This window comes from Antechinus flavipes, chromosome 3 (assembly GCF_016432865.1).
Source record: "Antechinus flavipes isolate AdamAnt ecotype Samford, QLD, Australia chromosome 3, AdamAnt_v2, whole genome shotgun sequence".
Taxonomy (NCBI): Eukaryota; Metazoa; Chordata; class Mammalia; order Dasyuromorphia; family Dasyuridae; genus Antechinus; species Antechinus flavipes.
Genome location: NC_067400.1, coordinates 606868315 through 606889594, shown reverse-complemented (window position 1 = coordinate 606889594; position 21280 = coordinate 606868315). Strand labels below are relative to the sequence as shown.

Below are 21280 nucleotides of genomic sequence, written 5' to 3'. Positions count from 1 at the left end.
AGGGTTGTTTGTAGACATGTTTCTAATATTTGTTCCTCAGGTGCACACTCCAATATATCATCCATATAATGTAATAGCGTAACTTTTGGAAATGGTTTTCTTACCGGAGTAAGAGCAGCAGCAACATACATTTGACATATATTAGGGCTCTTTTTCATTCCCTGTGGCAAAACTGTCCATTCATATCTTTTATAAGGCTCAGCTAAGTTAACGCTGTTCACTGAAAAAGCAAATCTTTTCATATCCTTATCTAGAGGAATAGAAGAGAAACAATCCTTAATGTCTATAACCCAAAGAGGACATTGTCTAGGCAATTGAGTAGGAGAGCCAAATCCAGGCTGAAGAGTTCCCATAGTTTCCATCTGTTCATTTACTTTTCTTAAATCAGTCAACATCCTCCATTTTCCAGATTTCTTTTTTACAAGAAATACTGGGGAATTCCAAGGACTTAGAGAAGGTTGTAAGTGTTCTTGGTCAAGTTGCTCCCGTACTGTATCTAATAAGACCTGAATTTTATTTTTGGCTAAGGCCCACTGTTCTATCCACACTAGTGTAGCAGGTTTCCTTTGAATGGGAACAGGTGAGATTGCAGGGAGGCCTTCAACAGCAGTCCTGCCTAAAAAGCCGCAGTACTCATTTGTACTTGTACAATAGATTGATGGGGATTTTATTTGCTGAAAAAGGAATAAAAACTCCTGTTTCACCTTCAAATTACCATCTTAAGGGTACTTAAAGACACTAACTTCAGCTGCTATTGATCCTCCTATGCCAGACATGTAGGTGTCTACCTTAATCTTTGGCCAATGACTGGACCAACTGGTACTTCTGATGCATGTATGATCTGTACCCATGTCTACTAGCCCTTTCAATGGTATGCCATTTACATAGATAGTGAGCATAAAAGAATCAGCTAAAACAGCTGCAGTCCAGAATACCCTTGGATTCTGTTGCTGGGAGTCAAAATCTAGATAAATCTGGACTATCTGTGGTTCTCTACAATTTCCCTAGAGGCACTAAATGAATGTATAATTTAGGTATGATATCTGGGGTTGCTACAATGGTAAAGGATTCTTATTCTGGTCAGAGCCTCTAAATTCACTGCCCTAGGGCAAAGTGCCCACTACTCTACCCTCTTTATATTACTGCTTACCTCCTTTTAAACAATGGTTTCAGCTTCAAAATGAGGATATATATGATGCTGCTGCTGCTGGTAGCGGGAATGATGACAACATATATGTTTTGATGGTAACTGGACTGTGAGCATCATGCATCACTGATGGCAATGCCTTTCTTCATACAAATTCTGGGCAGTACAGCGAAGAAGACAGATGAGGAAGTGTCACTGAACATGAATTCATTCCATCAGTCCAGCATGACTGAATGATCCAGCTCCTCCCCCATTCTTAGGCAACCATGGGGCTCAGCAGTCCAAGAAGCTTCCAGAGAGAGAGGCAGAGTACCCCAAATAGAGGGAGAGAAATAGATGAAGATAGACATGACTCCCCTCCCCAAATTTTATATACATAAACAACCTCAGAGGAAGAGCACTCACACTGGAATGGCTAGAAACACAGTGTGTCCAGAGTCAGGATCCAAAAAGATTTAGGCAAATAAGAACTATGAGACCATGTTGCTTTTTGTTTGTTTTGGGGGAAGAACTGCAATTTTATCAGTTTAGGGGATTCCCTGCTGTAGAAATATTTTCTTCTGATGCAGGAATTGTCTGGAATTGAGAACTTGTTGATTAGGGCACTGAGAGAGTGTGATGTATTTCTGAGACAAAGTTTATAATGTTTAAGATACCAAACTCTGGGCTTCCTGACCCCATAGCAATTCCTGTATGTCCCACTGCCTAATCTAACAGAAAGATTGAAATTCCTAGGATTGTAGAATCAATGCTTTACAGTTGGGCTAAAAAATCAATTCAAGATCATAGAACCTGTGATTTCTAGATCTGGGGACACCAATGGACAGAACGTTGAATCTAGAAACTCAAATGAGAGTTCAAATGTTAGCTCAGACATTTCCAAATGTAAAACCTTGAGCACTTAACCCCTGATTGCCTCATTTTCTCATCTGTAGAATGAGGATAATAGCACTAGCTTCCTTGCGGAGCATCAAATGAAACAATATCTAGAAAGTGCTATATAATGGCTAGTCTTATTGTTATTGTAGCTTTTGTCCCAGTGACCATTGGCATGAAACACTCTCCTTATTGGTTGATATGCATGTCATTCCCTGAGGACATCACTGGACAGAGTTGGGGGGGGGGGAAATTATAGCCTTTTCAGGACTCTTCTACCTTCAAAGTTTTTGAAGGGACTCTTCAAACATCATATTGCTTCTGGCTTCTGGCTTCCAGAGGGATGATGGAAGGGGCCAATCCCACTTCAAATTCTAGAAGGAAAAGACTGTGGAAAGACATGGAAGGGACCAGAAGCCTCCATGGTATCCTCCTCCCCAGCTTGTTACTCGTTCTCTTTCAGGAGATCTAGAACTTTCTCTTGGTTGAGTTATCGTACTACTGGTGGGAAACTTCTTTCCTTTGCATTATCTGGTAGATAGCCTCCAATGTATTTCTTTGCTGATATCTCTTTTGCCACACTTTAGATAAGTGAGTTTCTTTGCTTTTTATAATATATGTTTATTGTGACAAAAGGGATAGAATGGTAATACTTGGGAAGCTTTCAATAGAAAACCTGTGGTTTCACTATCTCATCCAAAATAAAAAGATAAAGTAATCATAACTTAGATTCAACTGGTCATATCTTTCAGACTAAAATATGTAAATGAATAGGTACTTATAATTCTAGTCTGGAACCCAATTTCTCTAAGAAGAACAAAGTGGTCTCAGGTCCTAACTTCCTGTTTCTGCTCTGGCAGATATTAAAATATTCCTTGGAAAAGGGCAGGTGGGAGAAAAGACAGGAAATCTCTAATCTTCCTCCCTTTGAATCACACAGCAGCCCACACTATAGGTGTACCTTAGTGATATGGAGAGCTTTCTTAATCTCTGTCTTTGTCTCTGTCTGTCTCTCTGTCTCTATCTGTCTCTGTCTCTCTCTCCTTTCCCTCCCTTCTTTCAATCTCTCTCTCTCTTCATTTGGGGTCTCAAAAACTACTATAACAACATTACTATTAAGGTTTTCCTTCTTGAAAAATGACAAAATGTTCAATAGTTCAGTTCATATCCTCTAAACTTATAAGATTTAAGGGAGTACAATGATTCTAATCTGCTACCTTTCCCCCCAATGTTTCTTTCAGCAATAATTATATTTTATTTATTAATAAATAATAATAACCATTGTTTAGTCATTTCCATCCTGTCCAACTTTTTGAGATCCTCTTTAGGGTTTTCTTGGCAGAAAAGCTGGACTGGTTTGCCATTTCCTTCTCCAAACAGTTTTATAGTTGAGGAAACTGAGACAAGCAGGATGAAGCAATTTGCCAGGATTACACAGCTAGCAAGTGTCAGAGGCCATATTTAAACTGAGGATTCCATATATGACCACCAGTTTACCCATTCATCATTATCATTATCATTGTTATTATTGAAAGGGACCAGAAGCCACCTACTTCAATCCTCTAATTATAAAGATGAGGAAACTGATGTCCAAAGAATCAAAGGGATTTATCCCTGGTCACAGAGGAAACAATTATCAGAGGCAGGATCTGAATCCAGCTCTTTGAGCTCCAGAGTCAGTGCCCTTTCCACTCTACCAAGCCACTCTCCTGGGAAGGACTAAATGGGACTAGGTAACAATACATCTGAAAAGGTCTTGGAGCAGGAGCACTCTGAGCACCCCTTGTGAGTTGGCAATGCAATTGGGAAACCAGCCATGGCAGTTCAGCTTTAGACTACATTGTGGCTTTAGAATAAAGGAAATCCTGTGATACTGTTTCATGGTCATGCATGGCCATGAAACATGAACAGTACAGTTACTGGTCAGCTTACAAATAAGAGTTCAAGTTCCTTGGTTAGCTGAAGAGCTTCCACAAGAGGGGGCTGCAGGCTCATAGATTCTGAGCTGGAAGTGACTTCAGGAGGTCCTTTCCTGGAGTCCCTCACTTATAGATGAAGAAAAATAGCCATAGAAAGTTCAAACTACTGATCACAATAGCTAGTATTTACATAGCATCTCCCATGGGCCAGCACTTTAAAAATAACATCTCACTGGCCCACAACAGGTGGGGAGCGTCCATGCTATTGGAGCCCAGATTCTGCACCAAAGCCCTTTTCCTGGTACTGGAGCAGCCAGGACACCAAACCATGCATGGGAGGGGCTACTGAAGGATGTTCTGGAGAGGCCAAAAGGTTGTATCAAGTAGGAGAGAAGCAAACTCACTCATCTTGGCCCTAGAGGGTAGAACCTGGAGTGATGGAGAGAATGTAAGAGAAGCAGATTATAGTTTCAGTTTAAGGGGGAAAACTTAACAATGGAGGCTATCCAAGGGAAGGAAGACAAGAAGGAAGTACAGACAAGGAGAACAGCACTGAAAACTACATGTTGAATTTCTTTTAAGCCTACAAGTACATGCAAGCGGTATAGAAAAGAGGTTCATAGTGTTCTATAAATTTGGAGGAGTGCTGGAATCAGCATGAGCACAAGGCAATTGTTAAATTTCCAGGATGAGCACACATGCCTCAGAAATGAGCAAATCCTATAAATTAGGGCTTGATTTATTATTTTGTTGCATGACTAGACCTAAGAAAATGCCGATGATGCAAAATAAATTTAAAAAGTGTGTACAGTGTATATTTCTTTCCCAGAGATCCAGTTGTTACTTATCTGCACACATCCTGGACATTTTTGATTTTTATTTTCTGTTCTATTCTGTGTATGGAAACTTTTACTTTATTTGGAGTTCATCAAGTTCACAATTTTTGTTCAAATTATTATACATGAACAAGACCATCAAGTCCCAGAGAAGAGGCTGTACCTACTTGGTCCTTGGCAAACATTGGTCCAGGCTCCCATTCGTGGAAAATGTCCCTGCCTGGAACTTTTCACAGATGGTGTTGTTTCTCTCTGTGCCTGAAAGAGAAGGAGGCATGGGATATGTGATGCTCAGCATAGTTAATAACAACAAAACATTAGACCAGTGTCCCTGGATTAGTAAGTCTTTTCCCTGGATGCTCTGTGTCAGAACAAACAATATTGAGAATAACTCTATGAAACACTCCTCGACCTGTGGAAAAAATTTTATTATTTAAAAAAATATATTTTATTTTTGTATCATCTATATTACCAACATTTCTTCGGTTTAACTCCCAACTCTTTAGAGCAAAAAACAAACAAATAAACAAAAAAGCAAAAAAAAAAAATGACCATGGCACATCTTAATGTCTTTTATGTTTAACCAACATTACTAACAATTTCCCAATAACTTTCTCAAAACCAAGCAACTAACAAAATAATAAATTAAGCTCTGATTTATCCTGTTTCATTATTTCTGAAGTGCTAATGCTCACATTCAAAATTTAACAATCACCTCTTGGAAGAAGAGTTCTGATTGATTCCACTATGCCTCTGATAACCTTATATTACACAGAGATAGGTCATCTCTTATAATACATAATTTTTAAAAAGAAAAAAAAAATAGTTCTACAAACTAAACATCAAATCAAAAAAAGTATAACATTATTTATAATGCTCCATATCCATAATCCCCCACTTCTTCACAGAAGCTGGAGATTGAGGATGAAGTAGACTATTGAAGTATCTTAGTGGATAGAGAACTGGGCTTGGAGTGGAGAAGATTTTAGCTCAATTCTGGGCAAGTCATTTAACCTCTGCTTACCTGTTTCTGCAACTATAAAAGGGGATAATGATAGCATCTGCATTCCAGATAACATGTGTAAATCTGGCACATAGTCAATGCTTGTTTACTTATTGTTATTTAACTATTTGTATGCATAGAAAAAACTTTGTCTACTTATAGGATCCTAACTTTAGAGGAAATAGAGACCTTAGAGATTATTGGGTCCAACTTGTATCATGTGACTGGAGAGAAAACTGAGACCCAAAAAGTCAACTAAGTGACTTACTTGGCCACACAGGTTTCTCCATCAGTATTTAAAAGATCTTCAATTTGGGCAGCTTTTTTCCTCTCTGCACAAATGCAGACTGTCATCCCCTTCAATTTAACAGATGGTCTTTTAGAGTTGTATCTGAAGCATCGATCCTTTGAAGCCTCTAAAGGACTAAGTTCCTCTGCACTTAACTATGCTGACCTCCAGAAAGCCAGAACTTAATTCTATTTTAAAAGCCTCCAACTAAGTAGTATTTACTGGAAATTGAATTATTTGTGGATCACCTTCAGGAACCCAGAGGTGTATCATAAACTAATAAATGGAGCAGTAAGGAAATTGCCAATCTGATCTATGGATAGGGAAGAGTTTATTGCCAAACAACAAAGAGGGATGATCAAAGAAACTAAAATGGTTAGTGTTCATTGTATAAAATTTAAAAGATTTTGCACAAACAGAATGAATGCAGCTAAAATTAGAGGGGAAGATAAAAGAACAACTTGCCTATGGATTTTAGTTCTTACTGAAATTTAATTATGTTTTTCCAACAGGTTGGAGACTGTTCTATATGTTAGATTACAGGTAGTGGGTTTTAAGTTTTCATAAATCATGTCTGTAATTCCTTCAACTGCACTAAACAGTAACTCGATTGCTACATGGTGTGTGTGTATGTGTGTGTGTGTGTGTGTGTGTGTGTGTGTGTGTGTGTGTGTGTGTGTGTTTTATGAACAACTACAGAATAGGATATTTTGCATCTGAAGTACTGTGAATAAAAAATTGCCAAAACCATTCCTAGCAGTAGACATTAAATTGGATTGCAGAATACTTAACCTTCCTGCTTCCTCTTATTAGGATTTGAGGCATCAATCAAGTCTTTAAGTACAAATCCATATTGCATATGGAAATGTCAAGTTTTAAAAACTATGTCGTAATTTGTTTTTTAAGTGCTGAAGTAAGAAATTATGATATGCTCAAGTACAATAATATATCTATAAAGGTACATTTCACCTTTTCTACTTGCAGAGAGTAATATGTAAAGCATAACATTTTTCTTTTTTATGTATTTTTATTAAAGCTTTTTTATTTTCAAAACATATGCGCGATAATTTGACAACAATGACCCTTGCGTAGCCTTGTGTTATAAATTTTCTCTCCTTCCCCTTAACCCCTGCCCTAGATGGCAAGCAATACAATATACGTCATACATATTTAAATATATTAAATTCAATATATGTAAACATATTTATACAATTCTCTTGCTGCACAAGAAAAATCAGATTAAGAAGGAAAGAAAATGAATAAGGAAAGAAAATGAGCAAGAAAACAAAATGTAAGCAAAGAACAACAAAAAATTGTGAGAATGTTATATTGTGATCCCCATTCCTCTCTCTGTGTGTAGATGGCTCTCCTCATCAGAAGATCATTGGAACTGGCCTGAATTATCTCATTGTTAGAAAGAGCCATATCAGTCAGAATTGATCATTGTATAATCTTGCTGTTGTCATATACAATAATCTCCTGGTTCTGCTCACTTCACTCAGCATCAGTTTATGTAAGTCTCTCGATGCCTCTCTGAAATCATTTTATGATGGTTTTATAGAACAATAATATTCTATAACATTCATATACTATAACTTCAGCCATTCTTCACCTGATGGGCATCCATTCAGTTTCCACTTTCTTGCCATTACAAAACAGGCTGCCATAAACATTTTTTGCACATGTGGGTCCCTTTCCCTCCTTTATGATCTCTTTGGGATATAGGCCTAGTAATAACACTGCTGGATAAAAGAGTATGCACAGTTTCTAACTTTGTGAGCATAGTTCCAAATTGCTCTCCAGAATGGTTGGATCAGTTCTCAGTTCCACCAACAATGTATTAGTGTCTCAGTTTTCCCACATCCCTTCCAACATTCTTCATTATCTTTTCCTGTCATCTTAGCCAATCTGAGAGGTGTGTAGTGGTATCTCATAGTTATTTTTTTTTTAATTTCTCTGATGAATAGTGATTTAGAGCACCTTTTTCATGTGATTAGAAATGGTTTTAATTTCTTCATCTGAAAATTATCTGTCCATATCCTTTGACCATTTATCAATTGGAGAATGGCACATCAAATGTATTTTTAAAAAGGACTGTGAAAGATATTGTATGAAAATGGTCTTCAATAAAATTTTGATTAAAAAATAAAATTAGAGGGGAAGCAGGTAACTAGGGAAGGGAGCTTGGAAAGTTTTTGCAGCAAATTTTTTTTCTGGTAAAAGTCTCATTTTCATTTTATATATAGGTCTACATCATATATTATACATACACATATATGAATATGTATATATGCAATGTATATATATATATATATATATATATATATATATCATCTGTATTATATATAGTATACATTCAAATGTATAAGAGCCATTTTCCAAATGATAGCAGTTTTCAAAGGAAGAAATCTTAAGTTATCAATAGCCATGTTTTTGAAATGCTCTAAATATTTAATAATTAGAGAAATACAAATTAAAATAACTCTGAGATTTGATCTTTTATGCATCAGATTGATATGGCTGACAAAAAAGGAAAATAGCAAATGATAGAGGGACTGTGAAAAAACAAAACAAAAAAAAAAAAAAAACAAATATATTGATGTGCTGTTGGTGGAACTGTGACTTTTTCTGAATATTTAAAAAAAATAATTTGGAACTACATCCCAAAGCTGGGGCAACCCTTTTGACTCACTGATGCTACTTCTGATACTATATTGCCAAAGAGTAAAAGGGACAATATATACACAAATATTTATAGCCTACATTTTTTTTTCTGTAAACTTTGGAAACTGAAGGTATGTCCACCAGTCAGGGAATGGTTGAATAAATTTGATACATGAATTGAAATGGTAAAGTAGATGATTTCTGTGAAACACAGGAAAACTTGTATGAACTGCTGCAGAGGGAAGTGAGTAGAACTAGGGGGACAACTTATACTGTAGCAACTTGTAAAGACAACCAAATTAGAGAGACTTAAGAACTCAAATCAATGGAATAACCAGCTACAATTCCAAAGAACTCATATTGAAACATGCTATTCATCTCCTAATAAAGAAGTGATGGACACAAGGTGCTGAAGGAGACATATATGCTCTTTGGACATAGTCAATGAATGAATGTGCTTTGTTTGACTCCATGGTCAAATCTCAGAGACCTCAGAGGTCTTCTATTCCCTGTATTATCCACTTCTCCAATAGATAAGAAAACTAAGGACCAGAGAGGTCAAGGATCACATCATATGAACAGCAGATTCAAAGCTTAGTTGTGAAATCTAATCCTTTCACACTAGATCCAATCATCGTCCCATTCATACTGGTTCCAGGAAGGCAGCCAGAACTGAAAGAAGACTGGGAATTTCTCAGGCTGCCACAAGAATACTCTTGGGTACCTGGCTAGATGATGACAGAGCAGGCTCATCTTTAGCCTTTACATATTGGCCAGGGCTGCAAACTCAATCAGGCACATACAGCTCACAGTCATTGTCTTTCATATCAGTGCAAAAATAACCTGGATAATAGCTGCACACAGTGTTGGAAATAGATGAACATTCCCTTCTGGTCACCAAACCGAGGTCCAGCTCGGAAAGAAAGAACAAAAGGAAGAAGGAGATATCAGATCAGTCAATTAACCATTTATTCAGGACCTACTACATTCCAGGCATGCATTAAAAGGAAAGGTAAAAGATAATCCCTGCTTTCAAGGAGATCACAGTCCAATGCATGCAAACTACTATGCAGAAACAAGAGCCACACAGGATAAATTGGAGATGATCAAGAGAGGAAAGGCCCTAGACTTCAGAAGGAAGGAGATTGATCTCTTGCAAAGGTGGACTTTTAGTTAGGATTTTAAGGAAGATAAGAAAGACAGAGGGTAGAGATGAGCATAGAGCAATGAGGGAAAATGCCCAGCTGGGAAAACCACAGAGTCCATTGTCCCTGGATCACAGAGTGTGTGAGAAATAGGGGAGGGGATAAGGTACAATTGGGTTGCAAAGGTAGTAAGGGGCTAGGTTATGAAAGGCTTTAAAAATTTCAGTTTTGCTCCTAGAGGTGAGAGGGAGCCATTGAAGTTTATTGAGTTAGGTGGTGACATGTTTGGATCTGTGCTTTAGGAAAATAATTTTGGCAGCTGAATGGAGGATAGATTGGAGTAGGGAGAGACTACAGACAGGCAGACACCCTCACAACATTTATTGCAACACTCTTGCATGAAGTGAAGAGAATCTGCAGTATCAGAGAAGAGAAAGGGGTATATTCAGGAAATACCACAAAAAGTGAAATCCATAAACATTGTAGGTCGTTGTAAGTCCATGAAAGAACTGAAGAAGGAAGGAACTGCTGTGGTTAACTATAGGGTGACACAGGCTGAGGAAATTTGGGACCAGTCATTTACCCTTTTGTGAGCAGGAGGCTGCTCTACAGATTCACATGTCTCTGGGCTGGATGCTCAACTATACCAAACTATCTGGGTTCATCATAATCTCAAGTAAGTCTAACAGACACTCCAGAAAAATGTCCACCTCTCAATGAGAGGTATCAAGATGTAAGGGGAAGGGGGAGGGAAAAAAGCATTCATTTGGTGCTTATCACTCAATCACTCAATGTACCAGGCAGTGTGCTATATAACAACTCTCAGAGGTAGATGCTGCTCCTGTCCTCCCATTTAACAGTTGAGGCAGACTAAGGGCAAGTGATGCCCAAACAAAATTAGAAGTATCTGAGGTCACATTTGAACTCAAGTCTTGGTCACTCCAGACCCAGTCTTCTATGCACTGTACCAGCAGCTACTAGATCCCAAAGTTCCCAGCCAAATGCAGAGAGAAGACATTTAGAGGCTGATGGAACCTGACTTGTCATTACAATGAAATGTCCCATTTTAAAGATGAGCAAATGGAAACCCAGAGACATAAATTACTTTTTCCTGATTTCCTTCAATGCTAGTGCTTTCCTTCTAAGATAATTTCTAATTCATCATCCTGCCTATACCATGTTTGTACAGAGTTGTGTCATGGTGTGTACCCCTTAGATTCTCAGGGTCTTTCTTGATATCCCCAGCACTTAGCAAAAGGCTTAACATGTGCTTATTATGTACTTTTTGGATTTTTACTGACTGGCTTGGCCAACATCATACAGATAATAAATGGAAGAGCTAAGTTTTGAACCCAGCATCTCTAACTTCTAATCTAGGACTCTTCCCTATGCATCACCTGGTGGCAATATTGGGAGTGAAAACTTTTGCAAACTCTAAAAAGGAATGTGCCTGAGAAAGGAGGAGGGAAAGATGAAAAGCTCTGAGCAAGGAGTTAACTTGCCATCATGGGACCTAAGGTCAGATCCTGGCTCTGTTCTTTACTGCTTTGTGACTTTGGTCAGGTCCCAACTTCCCTGGGATCAGTTTCTTTAGTAAAATGAGGGTCCAGGATGAGATGACCTCTCTGGTCTTTTTCAGCTTTGGGTCTGTGACCTATTAATCCCTTCCATATAGACTAAAGAGAGGGAGATACTCTGAGGGAAGCAAGTGAACAATCCTGGATCACAAGTGTGAGGAATATAGAAGACCCTTACCCAAAATGACTACTCAGAGATCATTCAGTAAAAAGCAGAAAAGTTGTTTATTGAAAACCTCCAGAGGATGAGCCATCTCATCATGAGATAAGAAAGAGAAAGCTTGTGGTAGGAGGGTTAAAGAAGTAGTAAAGATACATAGCTTTTATACAAGAGATTACATCACAAGTAAGAGAGCATTGAGAAGGAGAGAGGGCGGCATCTAATTGGTTGTTGCTATTTGCAGAGATTGGAATGGAAGGTTTCTGTTTCCCTGAAATCTCCTGATTTCTAGGAAATAGAAAATCAGGTCTTCAGGCGTAATCAAGTAGATAGTGGTCAAGATGACAGACTAAATAGTGATAAATGTCAAATACTGATAAATGTCATCATTTCAGGTTAAGTAAATATGTTTATAGCTGGCCAAGGCTGAAGTAAATATGAGCCTAAACATGTTATACAAGTCATAGGGGAAACACAGAAATAATGAAAATAAAATACAGAAAAGGAATTCATACATTCCTGTAAATTCTTCACCTTATCTCTCTCTATTCCACAAACAAGAGAAGCAAAAAAAGAGAAATGGGGAAGCAAAAAGAACCAGGAGAGTCCCCAGTGCTTTATATTGTCAAGAGTTTTGACATGCTTAACACAAATTTCCCAGTTATGCAGAACAGTCTATTGAAATAGAGAAATTCAAATTTCAGAATACTCAGAGCTAAAGTGAGTGAGAGAGCAGAAAGACCTGCTCCACCACTTAACATTCCCCTGCCCTCTTTCTGCTCAACTCACCCACCCACAAGGATACATATGCCCTTCTCCAACCTGATGCAGTACTGTCCCACCTGGGATTCAGGGGTAAAATGGGATAGGACCAAGGGGAGGAGATGTCCTTTGTTCTGGAAAAGCATCCTCCTATTACTACGGGTGAAAAATCCATCTTTAAAAATTCATTCAAAACCCTAAGACAGGGCAATATTAGCAGTGAGTCACAATCTAACATGAATTAATTCTTTAGCATAATATGTCCCTGGAAGACAACAAGAGAATTACAATCAGAAGAGATGGAGAAAGTAATCTGAAATGCTAGAACACTGTTAGGAAGTTGAGCCCAGCTGTGAGTTACAGGGAGAGGTTTTGGGCCCTTCAGAAGAAACACAGATCTTGAGATAATCCTCCTACTCCTATGGCTAAGGGTCAAGAAAGTATAGACATGCATATTTAAAGAGTTGGGAAGCCTGGAGGGCCTACCTCAGCCTCTTTCACAAGTTCCTGAGGATCAGCTCTGCTGATTAGCCTCTTCAGAATCCTAGACATTGTAAACACTCTGTTCTGAGGTTCTTTCCAATTTGGATGTTCTAGGATTGTGTGAGAGAGTGTGAATAAACTGTATGCCATGCTCTAAAAACTAAGTGATCGTTGTACATGGAAACATCAATAATATATGATGATCAATTCTGATGAACGTGACTCTTTCCAACAATGAGATGATTGATTCCAGTTCCAATGATCTTGTGATGAAGAGAGCCATCTGCCCCCAAAGAGAGGACTGTGGGAATTGAGACTGGTTCCCAACACAGCATTCTCATTCTTTTTGTTGTTGTTCACTTGCATTTTGTTTTCTTACTCACTTTCTTTCCTTTTTGATCTGATTTTTCTTTTTGTAGAGAGATAATTGTATAACTATGTTTACATGTGTTGGATTTAACATATACTTTAACATGTTTAACACATATTGAATTATTTGCTATCCAGGGGAAGGGTGTGGGGGAAGAAGGGGGAAAAAGTTGGAACACAAGACTATGCACAGGTCAATGTTGAAAAATTATGAGTGCATATGTTTTGAAAATAAAAAGCTTTATTAAAAAAAAAAAAAAGAAATACCATTCTCTAGGATCTTAGGAAGTAGTCCAAGCCCCTCTTGGTGGAAATGGGCAAATGCTGTCCAAAGAGTGGACATGATCTGTCCAAGGTCACAGAAGGAAAAGCCTGGGATGGAACTCAGCTCTCCCAACTGCTAGCAAAGCACGCTTACTGGCTCTTTTCCTGATTTACCTCCTGTTCACTGGGCTGTAGACATCTCTCCTATTCTATCTTGTCTAGTAAATCCAAGATTTTTGATTTCCTCTGAACCCAGCTCTCCCTTTCACAGGGAAGCTACAGTACCCACTGGAGGACAAACTCTGGGTTAGATCCAGGGTCTTAGTTGACTCTAAGGCCCCTGAAGAATTTCTTACCAGAGTCACAGACTTTACATAGGAGACACTTCTTCAGGACATGCTTGCATGTGGTGAAGGTCCCAGGACCACAAGATATACAGAAGGTGCCTTCCATTGTGTTACATGTCCCACTTACTTTGTAACCTAAAGATAACAAAGAGTTAGCATTAAAAACAAGGCATAGGACACCTCCTTGCAGAAGCCACTGTTCTCCAGTCTCATTTCCCCTTGGTAATACCACATGAACACCCTAGACCAGGTTCTGGAAGCTCCTAAGGCAACTATGAAACTTAGGATGGTTTACTATGAAAATTAAGAGGGTGCACATCTATCCCTCAATTTCAACCCAGATTGTCAAAACTGGAAGGGATCTCAAAGACAGAGAGGGATGGAGACAGAGAAAGACAGACATGCATACACACACAGAGGTAGAGAGAGAAACAGAGAAAGAAAGGGAGAAGGAGGAGGAAGGAGAAAGACACATGCCGAGAAAGAGAGGAAATCAGATGAATTCTGAGTGCAAAATAAATAACAGTATTTTTCACTTTCTTCTTTTTTTCAACATTGTTAGGATTCTTACAACGTGCTAAGACAGTGGAATTGATAGAGACGATTGATCTGATCCTACAAGGAGATGTTATGGGCCAGAACCTGAAACAAGGTACTGAGTGGAATTGAGGAAACAGTGATTAAATCTAGCTTAGCATTGATTTAATCTTACAACAAATAATGGTTTCCTAGTGATATAATGATTGGTGTATACTCAGTGTACAGCATATAAGCAAGAAGCTCTCAGGGCCCAACTCAGAAGTCCATTAGAAGCTCTCGGAGGAAGAGACAGAGTCATTCTGTCTTCTACCTTTGTTCTTGCTGGAGGCTGAAGCTGGCAGATGCAAAGGACTAGCAGCAGGAGCTCTCAGAACCAAGGAGAGAGATAGGCCTCTAAGAAAGCTAACCAGACCCAAGGAAGGAGAAAAGACTTGAAAAGAGACAATAAAGGATTTGGACTTTAATACCTGGCTGCATTTGAGGGGATTGCTGAACTGAAACGAAGGCTGCTCCCAGAAGCCCCCCAAGAAACCTGCTCCCAGAGAACAATACATTTTAGAGAAGAATATTACACAACATAACTAGTATAGGAATATTTTATATGACTTCACATATGTAAATAAGTCCATATTGCCTACTATCTCATGGGATGGGGACAGAGCTGAGAGAAGAAAAGAATTTGGAACTCAGAATTTAATAAATAATGTTAAATATAGATAATTTTTTTGAAGGGGAGAGAGAATCAGAAAAAAAACCTTATAGAGAAGGTTGTATCTAAGTTATACATTGAAGGGATTTAAGAATAACATAAGAGTTATGGGGAGTATTCCAAACAAAAAGGACCTCTGATAATGCAAAAAATGCAAAGATTTGGGAATGGCATCAATGTTCAAGGCAGCCAGGTGGCCAATTTGATAAGAACAGGAAAGTGTAAGAAGTCAGATGAAATAACACAGCTAGGTGGTTGCAGTAATTAGAACACCAGGCTTGGGTTCATGAAGACCTGAGTTCAAATCCAGTCTCAGATATTTGTTGTGTAACCACAGGGAAGTTACATAATTTCTGGCTGATTCATAATGAAACAATGGAGAGGACAATAGGGCCTGCACTGTGTGGCTGCTAAGAGAATAAAATGAGTAAATATCATCTTTTAAGAAATTATCAGGGGAAACACTTCTGATATTCTAGAAATGGGGATAAAATAAAAATGGACAGAAACCACCAAAAACCTCCTGAAATAGGTCCCAAAATGATAATTCGCAGAATTGGTAGAAATGACCCAACCATTCTGGAAAGCAATTTGGAACAATGCCCAAAGGGGATGTATCAAACTGTGCATATCCTTTGACCCAGCAATGTCATTACTTGTGTCTGTATCTCAAGGAAATAAATCACAAAGAATGGAAAATGATCCCCACATGTGCAAAAATATGTGTAGCAGTTCTTTTTGTGGTAGCAAGGAATTGGAAAATGAGGAGATGCCCAACAATTGGGGAATGGCTGAATAAGTTATGGTATATGAGGATAATGGAATATTACTGTTTATAAAAAGTGATGAACAAACTGATTTTAGAAAAGCCTGAAAAGATTTACATGAACTGATGCTGAGTGAAACAAGCAGAATCATCTGTATCTAGATCTATGAAGACTGAATGTAAATCAACACATGCTATGTTTACTTCTTTTTTGTTTTTTGTTTTTTTTTCTCTTTTATGGTTTTTCCCTTTTGGTCTGATTTTTCTCTCCCAACAAGATTCATAAAAAAAAGTAGTTAAAAAGCTAACATATATGTGTAACCAGAAAAAAATAAAGCAATAATACAGAATATATAGTAACATTCCAGATCTCCAAGGTCAAGGAGAAAATATTGTAAGCAGCCAGATCCAGATTAGGATAACATAAAATTTAGCAGCTCCTACATTAAATAAGATATTCTGGAGGACAAAAGCACTAGGATTAGAACCAAGGATCATTTACCCAGAAAAACTGAGTATAATTATTCAGAGAGAAAAATGAATATTGAATAAAAAGGGGAACTTTTTAGCATTCCTGGTGAAAAGATCAGAGCTAAAAAGAAAAAAATGACTTTCATATAAGACTTAAGAAAGACATAAAAAAGTAAATAAGAAATGGTCATCTTAAAGGACCAACTAAGGTTAAACTGCTTACATTCCTTCATGGCATGATGATATTTGTAACTCAGAAGTTTCTCAGTACTTGTGCTGTTAGAAGGAGTGTAGATAGACAGAAGGCACAGATCTGCTTAGAATACGATGGGCTGATATCTAAAAAAAAATAAAGGGGGTGCTTGTTTTGGCAGCACTTATACTAAAAAAAAAAAAAAAAAGAATTCTTTAGAATTTATTTTGTTATTTCTTGTGTTCTATAAATTCTCTCTGGGTAGTGAGCCAATTTTAACTTACTCTTTGGGGCAGAAGAAGCTCTTTTACCTTCAGTGTCCTGAAGATGAATATCAGTGTTCTCTTTTCCCATAGTAAATTGCTATGGTGGGGTTCTTTTTACTTTACAATTCATTTTTTTTAGATAAGATGTATTAATGTAAGCACCTCTAATCCTGGGGTGGGGTGAATCACCTCTCTAACCTTTGACCAGGAACCCCAAAACAAGAGCTCCACCTTCTAGCAAGAGCCCCTATCCAGCAGCACCCTGCCTTACTGCCTCTGCACTCACTGAGTGCTAGCTGCTTCTTGCCCAGGGCCACATGTCTGCAGCACATCTGGGCCTGGTGTTCCTGAGCAGCTGAGTTTCATTCAGTCTTTTCAGACTCAGACTCTATATGCAGTTCAGGAGGTGAAAGTCTGTGGTTCCTGAGGAGGTTCCAGACACACCTAAGGTAGCCCTCTTAGTAACTTTCCTTTTGGTATTTCAGTGGGGATAGCCTGGATTTGCATTTGACTGGGGTTAATCCTTAGTCCTGTGTCTGTCTTTGTGTCTTTTCAGGTTATATTAATCAAACTCCTGCTCTATCCCAACTCTCTTGATTTTTCCCCAGTCTGTGTTCTCCCTGACGTGCAAATTTGTTCTATTTGTGGGGGAAATTTGGAGAGCTTGAAATTTACCAACTTACTCTGCCATCTTCCCAGAATCCTCCTCCCAAAATTTATTCTTTTATAGTAAATCCTCTCATATGGTCTGCTGTGTATGTGGTAATTGTTTCTTATTATTTTGAATTTAAGTTTAAAATAAAAAAATTAAAACCCCCAAAAGACAAAGGATCTATATGTTCAAAAATATTTATAGCAGCCCTTTTCTGGTGGCAAAGAAATGGAAACTGAAGAGATGCCCATCAATTGATTAATGACTGAACAAGTTGTGGTACATAATTGTGATGGAGTATTATTGTGCTTTAAGAAATGATTAGCAGCTTCTTCCACTTCAAAGAGTAACATGAAATGGCTCTTACCCAGAGAGAATTTATAAAAGAACTCAAAAAAATAATTAAAAAATCAAATGAGAGACACTGAGAAAAAAACCCAAGAAAAACAAGATTATAAAATAAAAGTTAACCAACTAGAAAAGGAGATACAAAGTCTCAAAAATCAAAATAACTCTTTGAAAATTAGAATTGAACAAGGAGAAGCCAGTGAAGCTGTAAGAGACCAAGAAATAACAAAACAGATTCTAAAGAATGAAAAAAATAGAATATGAAACATCTCACAAAATGACATATCTGGAGAATGGATGAAGGAGAGAAATTATAATACAAAAAATAATCCAAGAAAATTGTCCTGGAGTGAGAGAATGAGAGGAAAATAGAAATTAAAAAAAAAAAATCCACTGATCGCCACCTCAATGAGATTCTTTGTGGGAAACATATAGGAACATTATTGCCAATTTTGAAACCCCCAGATCAAAGAGAAAATCTTTCAAGAAACAAGAAAAAAAAAAAAAACAATTCAAATACTCTGGAGCTACAATTAGAATTGTAAAAAATTTAGCAGTAGCCACAATGAAAGGGCATATGTCCAGAAATTATATCTATTAGTAATCAAAAGAACTGGAACTGCAGCTGAAAGTATCGTATCCAGCAAATTTATCTATAATATTGGACAAGAAAAAATGAACATTCCATGAATTTGAAGATTTTCAGGACTTTCTATCAACTAAGCCTGAACTCAATAGAAAATTTAATATATAAGAGGCAATATCAAAGATCAGTTTCAAGGAACTCAACATGCAGAATTGTTCATTTTTTTTTTTTTTTTTAATATGGGAAACATATACCATATGATTAAGACTGACATCAACAACTGAGCAACTCAAAACAAAGATTGGGCAGAGTTTAGGTAAAAATAGTAACTATGTTGTACAAATGAAATGCAGAGGAAAAAGAGACACAAAGGACTTCCGGTTAAGATGGCGGAGAGGAGGCACACAACTGTGTAAGCTCCACGCTTTCTCTCACTATCCATTTCATTACAAGCCTCTGAATTAATGCTTGACTGAAAAAAAACCCCACAAATAGTTACCAAGAGAAGCCATCCTTGAGATTCGTCAAGAAAGGTCTGTCTTTACTGGAGGGCTGGGACAGTTTTAGATCGGGCGCAGGCGGCGGACAGCGGCAGTGAGAGCACGGGAGCAGACTGGAGAGGGGGTGGGGAGTGATCGCAGCCATCTCTGCAGGGAGAGCTTCGCTACAGGATTAGATACTTTGCTCCGGCAGCAAGTCAGCAGCCCAGCAGAGAAGCTAAAAACACTGGGGGTGAAGAATACAACCCCAAAAAGCTGGAGTCTCTCGGGACGCCCCCCCCCCTTCTCCCCCCACAGTGACTCAGCACGCTCTGGGATCTCAGAGCGCAGGCGCAGCACAGTCGGGCTAGTGCCTCACTGCTGCCCCCTGCAGTCTGGAGAGGAAGCTCGGTAACACCACCCAGCCCTTCCCCCAAGACTCCAGTTTTTTCTGTTTTTCTTTGCTAGTTTGTCTTTGATTATTAGACAGAATGAGCAAGAAACTGAAGAGGACTTTAACCCTTGACAGCTTCTATACAGATAGAGAGCAGACTCTAAATCCTGAGGAGACTAAAAACAGACAGTCCCCAGGTGAATCCCCAAAGGAAGAGATCATCTGTTCCTCAGCACAGATGAACCTCATAGAAGTAATTAAAAAGGCTCTGACAAGGGAGCTAGAAGAAAAATGGGAAAAGGAGAGGGAGGCTTGGCAAGAGAGTCTGGAGAAGTCAGTTAAAGAGAGAGTGGATAAAGAAGTAAAATCCTTGAAAAATAGGATTGGTGAACTGGAAAACAAAATGGGCGAAATGGAAAAAAATTCCACAGAACAAAAGAACTCAATGGGACAATTAGAAAAAGATTTTTAAAAAGTGAGTGAAGAAAATACTTTACTGAAAATCAGGGTCGAAAAAATGGAATTGAATGACTCGAGGAGACAAGAAGAATCAGTCAAGCAAATCCAAAAAAATCAAACAATGGAAAAGAATGTGAAATACCTTCTGGGGAAGACAACAGACCTGGAAAACAGATCCAGGAGAGACAATCTGAGAATCATTGGACTTCCAGAAAAACATGATGAAAAAAAGAGCCTGGACACTATTTTCCAGGAAATTATCAAAGAGAACTGTCCAGAAGTCATAGGAACAGAGGAAAAAATAAACATTGAAAGGATTCATCGATCACCCACTGAAAGGGATCCTAAAATCAAAACACCAAGGAATATAGTGGCCAAATGCCAGAACCCTCAGACGAAGGAAAAAATATTGCAAGCGGCTAGAAAAACCCAATTCAAGTATCAAGGAGTCACAATAAGGATCACCCAGGATCTGGCAGCATCCACATTAAAAGATTGAAGGGCCTGGAATGTGATATTCCGAAAGGCTAAGGAACTTGGTAAGCAACCAAAAATAACTTACCCAGCGAGAATGAACATCTTTTTCCAGGGAAGAAGATGGACATTCAACGAAGTAAGCGAATTTCATCTATTTCTGATGAAAAAGCCAGAAGTTAACAAAAAGTTTGATCTACAAATATAGAACTCAAGAGAAATCTAAAAAGGTAAAGATTAATCTTGGGAACTATATTTCGACTATATAGATGTATAAAGAATACATGTATACCTTGTTCTAGAAATTGATGTGGAAAGGACATTGTACCAGAAAAAGGGTAAAGTGGGGGTAGTACATCTCATGAAGAGCATAGGAAACCTATTATATCTGAGAGAAAGAATGGAGGGGGATGAATATAGTGGGTATCTTACTGCCTTCAGAATTGGCTTTAAGTGAAAAATCTTAAGACATATTCAATCTATGGTGAAACTTCTCCCACCTCATTGAAAAGTGAGAAGGGAAAAGTGAAAAGGGAAGGAATAAGCTAAGAGGAAGGGAATACGGAAACTGGGAGGGAAAGGGGTAAGATGGGGGAGGAACTCTAAGGTGGGGGGGATACTAAAAAGGGAGAGCTGTGAGAAGCAAGTGGTGCTTACAAGCTTAATACTGGGAAGGGGGGAAAGGGGAAAGAAGGGAGAAAAGCATAAACCGGGGTTAACAAGATGGCAAGTAATACAGAATTGGTCATTCTAACCATAAATGTGAACGGGGTAAACTCCCCCATAAAGAGGAAGCGGTTAGCAGAATGGATTAAAAGCCAGAATCCTACAATATGTTGTTTACAGGAAACACACCTGAAGCGGGGAGATACATGCAGGTTAAAGGTAAAAGGTTGGAGCAAAATCTACTATGCTTCAGGTGAAGTCAAAAAAGCAGGGGTAGCCATCCTGATCTCAGATCAAGCTAAAGCAAAAATTGATCTAATTAAAAGAGATAAGGAAGGGCACTATATCTTGCTAAAGAGTAGCATGGATAATGAAGAACTATCTATATTAAACATATATTCATCAAGTGGTGTAGCATCTAAATTCTTAAAAGAGA

The 21280-nt window shown here is 38.2% G+C and overlaps 1 protein-coding gene across 2 annotated transcripts in view; it reads right to left on the bottom strand.

Annotated features, from left to right (window-relative positions):
- Window positions 1-21280, bottom strand: part of LOC127555970 (tumor necrosis factor receptor superfamily member 14-like) — a 659215-nt gene that overhangs the window by 617926 nt on the left and 20009 nt on the right. For both annotated transcript variants that reach the window (XM_051988754.1, XM_051988755.1), the window contains exon 3: window positions 13851-13976. In XM_051988754.1, coding sequence (XP_051844714.1) covers window positions 13851-13976 — 126 coding nt within the window. The remainder of the gene's footprint in view (window positions 1-13850; window positions 13977-21280) is intronic.